A 12292-nucleotide genomic window follows, 5' to 3' on the forward strand; every position below is an offset into this window, starting at 1 on the left:
AATATAAGTCAATTTGACTAAGATATAACAATGTTATCACAATAAATATGGTGCTTATAGAGATCAAAGTTAATTTGAACATGCGTTTCTTCACCTAGCTTTTCGCACACAGTCTGTGAACAAAGGTATCTTGCTGTGAAACACCATCATTCAAAGCTCTGACACAATAGCCCAGGTCCACTTGGGTCTGTCAGTGCGAATCAAGTTTTGTTTTTCCATTCACACCACAGTGCAAGACGGGAGGAAACATCCCCTTGTAGTTTATAGTGTCAGACAGATGCTTTCCCTGACGCTCCTGTGTGCCGGCCAATGTTTGTGAGAGAAGGTCTCAGGAAGGGGAAAGGTCAGGGAGTGGTGAAGGTGCTGGATCAGAGGCCTGATTCATCTCTCAGTACTAAGAGATGCCCCACTGATAGCACACTGATCTGTGGCCAGCTGGGTAAAAAGCTATGTTGTTTCTGAAGTAAAAAGCAGCTGCCAGCCTGAGATTACAGCTCACACAGTCTGCCATCGTGCCCATAGTGTTCACCACTCAGCAAGAAAGGAAGTGAAATATACATGTTTTCACTGGGCCAAACACACAAGCAAAGATGGATGATAATTCTTCAATAGTGGCCCTCCGCCACATCTTAGACAGACACATAATGAGACTGTGTTATTGTTTCCCACTGTTATTGTGAAGTTGTCTAAACATTTAATTTATTTTGCGAAAATGCGCCTCTACAATCAAAGGTCAAGAATTAATCGGATGTTAGAGAGGGATTTCAGAGTTCAGGAATGTTATACAAGAGGTATTTACGGGAAATTTGTGGAAGTCAATGCTGTGAATGGCACGTCAGATGCAGATTTTATATGGTGCTGATTTAGGATAACGTAAGCCAACTGAAGTGTAGAGTTTTCCTGCAGTTATCACGAATGAATTGGGACAATGGGACAATAAATGAGTTCAAAAGCACTAAAAAAAGCACTGGGCTCGCATTGTTGTTCTGAAAATCTGAAGAGGAGGAAATATTTACTTGGACATTTGTATCAACTAACTGGGGAGAATATAAATCAATGCTTCAGTCAGTGGATAGTGGAGAGTGAAACGTGTGTGAAGGCCTCTTTAACAGTTGATGTCCACCACACCCAGTCTGACAGACACTGACTGAGTTTACCAAACATCAACTGACACAACGACATTATAGTTTGTATATACGCAGTTATATACCGTTGCCCTTTAAACTGAGATTTCCTCTTCAAAACTCGTTTAATGAACCGAATATAAGGGTAAAGCAGCTCTGAAACTTTGTTAACGTTACATGCCAAACTTTAGCAAGCAACAGTTGTTACCGCGGATGGTGTCATGTTGCCAGCAAGGCTTCAACTAACTCTCCGCCGTCTTCTTCCCCCTGCTCCGTCTCATTCAAAAAGTTTACAAAAAACAAAAAAAGGACAACAAACCACTGAGCAGCTTCTTACCTGCGCGTAATTGGTAATTATTATTAATCAACAGGAGCTTCTTGCCTCTTGCCGCTGTCCCAGCCCAGGAAGGGAAACCCGGAAACCGTCCTCTTGAGTCCGCCCTCGTCCCTGAAGCTTTTCATGAGCAACGGCTGTCCTTCTGCGCCACTGACGCCATTACGGCTCAACGGTAGGGACAGCTGACCTGTGAGACGTAATTTCTTTTTAGATCCAACATGGCTGCCAAAGTGTTACAGTTTCTTTAACGATTCGCTCAGTAACGGCTTTCTCTCCCTGTTGCCTCATAATATCAAGGAAAATGTTTAATGTAAGCTTACTGTTTAACTATTTCATAAACTATAACTTGTCATTTTAAACAAACTCCAGCTGCCACAACTCCACATTTTATTGATTATAGGCCAAATTATGTTTTTATTACATTTCTAAATACACTAAAAAATTATGATAAAAATGTGTTCATTAACCATTTAAATAGGCACTTTTTCTCATTACTTAATAAATTAAAATTTTGTTAACAAAGCACAGCCTATAGCCTAATGAGTTTTTAAAATGTTTTTTAATAGAATGTAGATGGGTATAAAGCCACAAAATAGTTTATAAAGCATTTTAAATAAATTATAATTAGAATGTAAAAATTTAATAACTATTTTAATGCAAGATTTTTATACTTTAAGCAAAGTATTTTTACATTGATAGTGTCACTATGAGTAAAAACTTCTTCCAGTCCCAAATATGTCACATAAAAAGCATGTCCTGGAGTAAACTTACAGGCTGTGTGAACTTTATCTAAAATAAATAAATAAATAGGCCTCTATTAAAAAAACATTAAGGGCACTTGACAGGATGTAAATTTGAACAAATGTATTGTATGCCTTACAAATAAGGAAACTGAGAAGCCATTAGCCCACATTTCATAAATTATTCTTTACTGTGGGTGGTGCATAACCTTCCACCCAATCCAAAGAATAGAAACATAAAAACAAACAAACAAACAAACAAACAAACAAACAAACACAGGCTACATAAGAACATGTTAGAAATAGGATACATAATAAACAATACACAATGATAATAGCCTACTAATAATAATAACAACACACTTCTACTACTACTAATAATAATAGTCTAATAATGATAATAATAATAATAATAATGACAATATTAATAATAATAATCAGAACGACAGCAATTATCAATCCATAAGTAGAAATCAACATAAAAGTCAAAAGCAGCCTGACTTCAAGAGTGACAACGATTATTTTGGATAATCTAAAAGATTTCCTGAATTTACTGCGTGATGGTAAATTGTTCCAATCAAAGTGGGCTTCAAAACGTTTTACATATTTCTATAGAAACGGGAAAGGAAACAGAAAGGCAGAGGATCGTGATGACTTATTAAATACAATGGGGTATGCTGTAAGTACTTCAAATTAAAGTGAATGCATTTATAACTACTCTACACTAAGTCTCTTATTTTCCTTCTTCTTTTCTGGCATTTTAAGACAGCCAATTAGGAGCCTCGCGCATTTCAGAATGGGTGTGAAATGGCCATTTTAGGCTACATGTAAACCGCAGACAGGTGGCATAAGCCTCCATGTCTGAAAAATCAATAACAAGTTCAGTGATTCACCCAACCACTGCATTTCAGCTGCTCCATACCCTTAAAACCACCCCCCGTGCGCCTTCACCCCCTCTGCTGCCCCCTCTATTCATTGTAAATAACTGTTCAAACGCACAATGCGCTCTGGACCGCTTTATTCAGCCTCACGACTTCCCTGCGTTTTCATTGGTCCCCTGAGGATGCGGCAACGTCTGATTGGAGGAAAGTTTCTCCTCGAGTTTATACACCCCCACCCCGCAGATATTCGTGGTCCGGTGCTACTGCGATTCCAGTTGTTTTCACATCCCCTCACTAACAAAGAGACTAAGAGCTGCTGTCTCTTACATCTTCGAGTAAATGCGTCGAGTGATGCGCAGCTAACGACTGACGCTCCTGTACTTTGAGGCGACATCGAAGAGATAAAGAGCTGAAATACACCTTGCACTCAAGAGGAGAAATTAGGGGAGAGTTTTGAAAACTTTAAGACAGACTTGATTGAACCTAAAAAGCGAAAATGGTGTCGGCCGGACTGGAGATAATGGGACTATCGCTGTGCGTAATTGGCTCGCTCCTGGTGATGGTTTCGTGCGGGCTGCCCATGTGGAAGGTGACGGCTTTCATCGAAGCCAACATCGTGGTGGCTCAGACAATCTGGGACGGCTTGTGGATGTCGTGTGTGGTGCAGAGTACGGGCCAGATGCAGTGCAAGGTGCACGACTCCGTCCTCGCCCTCACCCACGACCTGCAGGCGGCCAGAGCCCTCACCATCATCTCCTCTGTGATGGGCGTGCTGGGGCTCATGGTTGTGATCGCCGGGGCGCAGTGCACCAACTGTATCCGCGCTGAGTACGTCAAAGCCCGGGTGGTGAACGCCGGAGGAGTCATCTACATCATCAGTGGTCTGTTCGTGCTGGTGCCTCTCTGCTGGATGGCCAACAGCATCATATCGGACTTTTACAACCCGCAGGTGCCCGCATCCAAGAAGAGGGAGATCGGCGCTGCGCTCTACATTGGCTGGGCTGCCTCAGCGCTGCTGCTGATCGGAGGAGCGCTGCTGTGTTGCTCCTGTCCCTCCAGCGGGAACTCTGGATACTCGGTAAAATACGCACCGACAAAGAGAGCCACGCCGAACGGGGACTATGACAAGAGGAATTATGTGTAGCTTTCTGGCTCATAGCAGGCGGTGCGTAAAATTGACCCGCAGCTTTTGAAAAACTGTTTTTGACGGACTTTATATTTGCACCTGCAGTTTTGTTTTTTTAATCTGAACTTTGAAAATCAATGGAAGAACATTTGCTGTTTTTACACTGACCATTCAATATGCTCGGACCACAAATTCACAAATCCTTTTTGTATGTACAGGAGATAAAGAAAGACTATCAACTACAAAGCTCACGACAAAAAGGAGTATCTTTGTTAGGTACCTGCTTTTGTAAGTCTTCGAAATTATTAGTATTTTGACTTGTTTACCGCTGTAACCGAAAAGTTTTTCTTTTCTAGAGGAACTCTTGCCATCAAATATATACAGTTTTTATATTTGCCTTGATGTGCTTTATCAGCACAAACTTGTACAGTAATTGAGAATGATTGCACTCCCACACATTCAAAGACCCATTTCCTTTAGTGGAACTACGCCGGCATGTTTGAGGACTCCAACAATGTCCAGTAAAGACCGAATAAAAAAAGTGCACACATGTTAAAGCCTCAATAAATCTCGGGCAGGCTTTTGTGTAGTTCACGAGTTGACTGCGGCGACTTTGAAGTCTGAGTCTATTTTTGGACCTGTAGATTCCGGAGAGCCTGGGGTCTGTATGTCACCACATGAAATGTTTATGTTACAGTCCGTTATTCGGTTGGGCTGAGCACCTGCAACGTTTTTGCATCATTGTCACTGCAGGAAGTCTTTTCTTTTCCAAACAGAATAAACTTTGTTTTCTGTTGTTTTGTTGATGTAATGATTCATTATTCGTGTATATGAAGATGCAATATTGTGTCATTTTATTAAGATTAAACTGAATATATTGTCTGAAATCTTAACGTGTGTTCTTAAACAAAACAACTGTGTGCGGAGGCAGGAGAGCTCTCCACGGCTGTGCGTAAAATGCATGCCGTTCCCACCGTGAATCCATAAACCCCCACGGCGGGAGAAAGTATTTTGGTTAGCCATAGAAATCCAGATGACAATGCCCATTCAACTAGAGTGGGGCTCTGCTGTTCAACTCACAATACTGCACAACCCCCACCCCCACCACCACTACCCCGCCTTTCAGACCACCCCCGCCCCTCCTCGTCCTCAGTCAATGAAAGGCGTTCAAATTAGAGCTATGGAGAAGTTGCTGGAATCGTCTTCCCGCAAGTCACTCCATTCATCCGTCGTCACAGCCCCATCTCCCTCCACCAGGGCGGTGCGAAGATAGATGGGCTTCACCACAAAAGATCACACACCATCACTTTGACGCAATTAGTTTATCCACAGCTGCTTCATGGGCACCACATTTATCCATACACTGGGGATGATTTACAGTAATAAAGGTATTAAATATAGGCTTCAAGTATAGGTTGTTTAACTTGTGTGGCAACAATAGAAAAACAAAAGATATTTCAGTCTATGAGTAACAGTCCTCTGATTTAACATTGTGACTGGATTACAAAAGCTTATCCATACTTGTTTTGCGGCTTACTTAAGAATCTTAGCAGGTCATATGCCCTCTTAAAAGTTGAAAATATGGCTGTGTGGAAAGTCTGACTACAGTCAGGGGAGTTTGTGACTTGTGCCCCCCAAGAACAATAAAATGAATATTCAATCATTTTCATTCTACTGTAGTTAATTGTATTATTTACCAGAGAATATCCTCCACATTCACAACAAATATTTCTGCATAGTTTATACATGTGACTAGGGGTACATCAGGTTTAACAAGACAATCTAAGCAAACTTCTCATATAGCACAATCATTTTCCAGAGCTTTCAACCTTATCACATAGTCTCCATCAGTGGATAGACTTTGCTTGGTTGTAATGGAGACAGATCTGTTATGATTTCAGCACTTTTAGGACATTTAATGTGTTTTGGACTAATAGCTAAGTATCAAAGTTCCTTTCTGACCTTGGAAATAGTCATTTGACAAAACAATCTCAACTCAAGATCCGATACATGTTTGTTGTAGTTGTGAAATTCAAATGATCAGACTCCATGCACTGATGACCACGTGATTTTTAATTAAAGGTCTGGAAAAAAAGTGTGAGTGTGGCTCATTGTTTTGTCAAATTATAACCTAATTATACCTTACATTATGTAATACTTACAAGGTCAAGAATGATCTTTCAAGTAGAGCTGAAACAGTGGGTCGATTAATTAACTTGTTGATCATGAGACAAGACAAGACAAGTGGTATATCACAGACATAATAAAGTACATACAACGAAAATAAAAACATACACTCAAAATGAAAACAGAGGATACAGCCTATGAAGTATTGCATGTGTCCTAAGAAAGATATAAATATATAGGCACCCACTAATGGCAATTGTTTTGTCAAATTACATCATAATAACTTTCAATACTTCCAAGGTCAAGAATGATCTTTCAAGTAGCACTGAAACAGTGAGTCAATTAATCAACTTGTCAATCATGAGATGAGACAAGACAAGTGGTACATCATAGACATAATAACGTACATACAATGAAAGTGAAATAATACACTCAAAATGAAAACAGAGGATACATCCTATAAAGAATTGCACATGTATTGAGAAAGATATAAATACATAGGCACCCACTAATGGCAATGCTGGCAGCCAAAATTGGGCCAGTTTATTTGTCCCAATTCTGGGGCATCATTCCTCTCAAGTCTCTGCTGAGTCGGGCAACTGGACACTGACCGTCTTATTTTGTCCAGCATGCCAGGTTTGGACCGATGCCGGGCCAGGTCCTTTTCTAAAACAGCCCAGTGATGGTGGTGCCAGCAGCCGGAATCGAGTCAGTTTACCAAGACTTAACTAACCTAGCTAGTAGGGCCAAAACAGTACATATATTTGTGTTGAACCGTTCGGTACGCGACTTTCGGTTCGGCACGACCCTGTACCGAATTATTGGGCGCAGGATATTATTTTATTTTATTTTGTTTTATTTTAATTCTGTTTTTGCGAGCTGAACCATTTAAAATATCTAGTTCCCCGATGGACATAATTGAGTGATGGACCGAGTCCGACCGTAAATCTCCGCCTTCACTTTGTGCAGCGCATTCTCGCATTTTGACAACATAGCAAGTGAGCCTGACGAACTTGAAGACCCACCCGCAAACCTTAAGTCCTCCGTTTGGGAACACTTTGGTTTCAGGGTAAAATACGAAGATGGAAATAAACAAGTGGACAAGACAAAAGCAGTGTGCCGAAACTGCAGAACAGCGGTCAGGTATGTACTTGGAAACACGTCTAACATGCTAACACATCTAAAGCGACACCACCCGAGTTTGAACGTTAACCGGCACGACTAGAAAAAGCAACCTGGTGCAAACTACGATATCGTCGTTTAAAAAGAAAGAGCGTTTCCCTGACCATCGCGCTAAAGAAATAACCAACGCCATTGGAGTTGAGTAAAATTGTTTAAGCTGACTTTAGATATTGAAGCATGTTTTGTTTACTGCACTTTAACAAAGTGGGAAAGCTAAGTAAGTTCCTAGTAAAACTGAATCTGAGCAGGCTTTAAAGCTGACCAGCTGCACTATACTTTTTGTTTTAACTGAGTAAAATAGTTTAAGCGGAAATTTATATTTATATTCTTCATTCAAAAAATGTGTTAAAAAAACAGCAGGATTTTATTTTTCACTTTTGTATTTCTATTTTCATTCAAACAATGTGAAAAAGCAGGATTTTATATATATTTGTTTCATTCAAAAATTGTGTAAAAAGAGTTAGCTGCTGTGTTGGTATGTTTTAATAAGGTTACCAATAAGTAAAAGATATTTAATAGTTGTCTATTTTTTTCATTACTTTACCGAAAAAAAAAACGAACTGTGACTTGTGTACTGAGGTACGTACTGAACCGTGATGTTTGTGTACCGTTACACCCCTACTAGCTAGTCTTCAGTGCCACGAGATACACGCAAGAATGTACATTTACTTTACTTCTTTACCATGGGACAAACAAAACTCCACCACTGACCCAAAATAACCACATAATACACCTTAAAACACCCCAATTCATGGGAATTATTAACAAAAAATCCCAGGCTGAGAGGCAGCAGGACCAGCAGTTCCCACACCAGAGGCCTCTCTCCTCTGCTGCTGGCACAGGAGCTCTTAAGCACCTCCTCCAAGCCAGGTGCAATGCACCTAATTAAGTAAATCAGCACACCTGGGCAGATCTACAATGGAAGGAAAAAGGACAGCACCACAGAACACATACAGCCATAACAGGCCCAATTCTGGGGCATCATTTAAGTTGGGTGAGGACACCAACTGGATGCGGCCAGACTTATTTCTTTCGGTGTGCTGCGTTCAGGCCACTACTGGGCCAGGTCATTTTGGCTACCTGGGCATTGTAGAAATTGGAAGGAAGTCATAAAAAAAAAGTGTAATACATAATCCATAAAACAAAACGTAATCGTGCTTGCTGGCAGATTTATGAGTCAGGATTAACCCTGTGTTCTTGATCAAAAAATTAATTAGCAGTAATTTATAACAAAAAGAAGATTTTAGAAGATTTTATAAAGAAAAAAGGGAAAAATGATCTGGCTCCAGCTTCTCAAATGTGAATATTTGCTGGTTTATCTCCTTTGATATTGAACTGATTATTGGGGTTTGGGCTATTGGACAAATATGTCAGCTTGGGCACTGATATCAGACATAAGCAAACAAAAAATCAACTCTTTGAGAAAATATTTGTTACTTGTATTCCCGGTTTCATGCTTGAGTATTATACTATAGCTTAAATACTATATTAAGATTCTGTTTAGGATTTAGGAGGATATAAGATTTTTGAACTCGTTAGATTGTTATAACTGGCCGGAATGACAAGATAAAGTAATGAATACTGTGATTTGTGATTTTGTCTGTACTGCCCAGCACTCGCAGTACAGCTGGCTACAGTAGGCGTTCCTATTTTGGGGTCTGTATGGGTTTTTCTACACAAAGACACTCCCTGTAAGGTCCAGTCTGGTCCGCCTCAGTGAGATGTTTTTGTGGGATTGTTAGTTCCACTCCTCTAGTCACCGCACAGAGGGTGACGAAGCGCAGGGCGTGTGTGTGTGTGTGTGTTATAGACCAAGGGGTTAAGTGAGTGTATGTGTGTGTCGAAAGAGTTTTGTGTGTGTGTGGGGGGTGGCACCTTTAAAAAGGGCCCTCATTCCAATGAGGAGAGAGGCAAATAGGGCCAGCGACGTCACTCAATGGGCTCGCCATGGTAACCAGCCAGAACCTGCAGTTGCCTGGTTACAGGAGCCTATAATGTGGTGGTATGGATGAGCCTAATAAAAGGCCTGGCCAGCAGACATTCCTGCGAGCACGGACACACACACACACACACACACACACACACACGGCCCACGCACAGTGGTCTAGAAGATGAAGGAGGGATTTACTTAAAGCCTGTAATGGTCACTGCAAAAAGAGCTGTGACAGCAGAAACACATTTGTTTCACTGTGTTTCTTTTTAAGAAGCAAAACGCTAAGTGTTGTGATAAATGTTGCAAATTAGAAACACAAACACTCACAACATGAGTATAAACACAGGAGAAATCTGGTATCTTAAAAATGTCTTACTAAAATAGATGATGTAACACTACAGAGAGCCATTTTGACCTCTAAACTTGACCTCCCCCAGCCAGGCGGAGCGAGGGCCGCATGGTTAAGGTCATGTCAGAAGTCAGTCAGGTTACGTAGTGGTTTCAGATTTGTGCTGCAGCCAGTGAGTGATGCGCATTTTTTGGGAGGTTGGGTTAGGGTGGGGGAGTTGTTTCTCATGACATGAACTCTGAACTCTGAATCTGGCCTCAGGTCAGGCGAGTTGAAAGTCACTTCCCTTGACTGACTAGGCATGATCTCATCGAAGGAGAATTCCCTGCATTTGATGGGGGGTCACAGCCCTCAACCCCGAGCTCCACATGCCGGCAAATAAACGGCTTCACCATCAATTAAAGGGAAGTTTGCCAGTTTGAAGTTTTATTTTGATGTAATGAGACAGATTCTTCAGAGCAGCGATGAATGTAGCAGTGAGTCATGAGATAAAGGAGACCTGATTAATGTTATTGTTGACTGACTCAGACTTACATCAGAGCCAGCAGGTGCATACAGTCCTCAGACATCCCAGCTGGACGGAGCTTACTCACAGATAGTAAAGCCAAGAGTCAGCAGGTGGTTAAACACGGAGGACAAATGTGGCTTTGTACACAGAGATAAAGACCACATGAGCCATTTGTTTGGGAAACAATGTTAAAGGTAAGAGAATGAGATCAGAAAAAAACCCCAAAACACCACATTTCTTTTCCCCTGCATGTCCGCAAAGTTTACAGCTCGGTGACTCACAAGTTTTTGTCGCAGCTCAGTAGCACGACCAGGCTTCCTGTGCAGTGGACAGCGGAACAGGAAACAGGAAGGAACATGGAGGGTGTGGGAGAGGAGAAGGGGTGGAGTGTGTGTGTGTGTGTGTGTGTGAAGGTTGGTGGTTAAAGCACTCCCAAAGAGACACACAGACACACACACACACACACACACACAGACACACCCCGTTCAAGGGAATTATGTATATAACTGTATCACAACTCTCACACAGCGTGCAGTATAATCCACATCTCATTCATCCAGTTGTATGCTCAGTGCTTCCCAAACAAATGCATTTCGCTTTAACCTCAAAATTTAAAACTGAAATGGAAATGAAATTATCAATGCTCTTCTCAAAGCTAACCTCCACTGACAAAATCAGTCATTTTCCCTTGCTGAACACAGGAGCTGCTGGTCTACCACTGCCTGGATCAGTTTGTTTGTGTTATTGTGTGACTTTGGTGAGTCCGGACTAACCTTTAAAAACACCAAAGTCACTCAATAACTCAAACAAACTGCAGAAAGTTTGGGTAAGTGTGTAAGAATTACGGAGATTTATTGGTCTAGCAGTGAGGACTGCAGATTGCAACCAGTTTATACAGTTAGGATTCCCTCAGTGTTGTTCAGGAGGATGTTTTTAATAGGAGCTGAATTATCCGCAGGTCTCTTCATCTCTGAAACAAATGCACCAGGTGATTTAATCTGGTAAAAACACTGAATAAAGCAGTTCCAAATTAAAGGGCCAGTGTGTAAAATGGGTTGAAAACCGTTGGAAACAGTGACATCAGTGGTCAAATTCTAGATTGCAGGGTTCACTCGCTCACCCCTCCCATTGGGTAAATGACGGTGGCCTCATAGGAACAAAAAGCCTTGCGCACAAGTTTTTCAGGAGTAGGTCTATCTAGTGACGAGGTGAATGTTTATTTAGAAATCTAAACCATGTTACGATATTGTAATGGATCCCTCACGAGCAGGAGACCAGAGGAGCGTTCGGGAAAAAGGCCCGTTTATTTGAGCACTCCAGAAACTCCGGTAACACTCCACTCCGTTCATAACTTTACACACATACTCGTTTACCATACCAAGTGGGGACCCCCCTCCCCTCTCTGCTCCGCCAATCTCCAGCCCGCACACTGACTGACAGCGTGGCCGGTAAACAGTGCTCAGCTGTTTATTTAGCCTAGCAATATCTCCGGACTATAGTAGCTGCAATGGACGACTTTGAACGCGATTTTGAAGAGTTTCTTGTAGCGGACACAGACCCAGAGCCATACCTGTTTGAGTCGGAGCATACAGATGAGGAACTCCATGTGTTTGATGCTGAGCGGGTGAGAAGAGAGGCTGAATGCACAGAATGGGATTCGGTGCCACTGCTGCCATTGTTGGGGAGATATATCATCAGGAGGAAAAGCGCCGCAGAGAGTGCATCACAAGGAGTGAAGTTGCGTCTTCTTTTCCTCGCAGATGACAGTTCGGGTTCATTCTCTCCTGTTGCATGGTAAGTGTGGTCCATTCGCAAACTTTATAACTAAAAAGACTTTTCACTACTCTCTATCGACGAACTACTATCACTCTCTGCTGTTTCCTCCTCCTTCTTCCTTCCTTCCTTCCGCTGTCTTCGTTGGTTCATTTATACATGTGAAACGCGTTCTCTGGCTGGCTGGATTGTCCACTCGGTCTGCCGTACAT

The 12292-nt window shown here is 41.7% G+C and overlaps 2 protein-coding genes across 3 annotated transcripts in view; one reads left to right on the forward strand and one right to left on the reverse strand.

The window, feature by feature from the left end:
* Positions 1-1569, reverse strand: part of LOC117252865 (septin-2A) — a 37406-nt gene extending 35837 nt beyond the window's left edge. For both annotated transcript variants that reach the window (XM_033620095.1, XM_078170608.1), the window contains exon 1: positions 1462-1569. The gene's annotated coding sequence lies outside the window, so the exon portion shown is untranslated. The remainder of the gene's footprint in view (positions 1-1461) is intronic.
* Positions 1570-3333: 1764 nt separating this feature from the next.
* Positions 3334-5090, forward strand: cldn5a (claudin 5a). The gene has a single exon (XM_033620636.2). It carries the CDS (start codon positions 3579-3581, stop codon positions 4224-4226), a length of 648 nt encoding a protein of 215 aa, XP_033476527.1. The 5' UTR covers positions 3334-3578; the 3' UTR covers positions 4227-5090.
* The last annotated feature ends 7202 nt before the right edge of the window (positions 5091-12292 follow it).

The sequence above is a fragment of the Epinephelus lanceolatus genome, chromosome 9 (genome assembly GCF_041903045.1).
Source record: "Epinephelus lanceolatus isolate andai-2023 chromosome 9, ASM4190304v1, whole genome shotgun sequence".
Classification (NCBI taxonomy): Eukaryota; Metazoa; Chordata; class Actinopteri; order Perciformes; family Serranidae; genus Epinephelus; species Epinephelus lanceolatus.

What these genes read in the sequence shown, in the direction of transcription:
- cldn5a (XM_033620636.2), top strand. Translation starts at nt 3,579, where the DNA reads ATGGTGTCGGCCGGACTGGAGATAATGGGACTATCGCTGTGCGTAATT.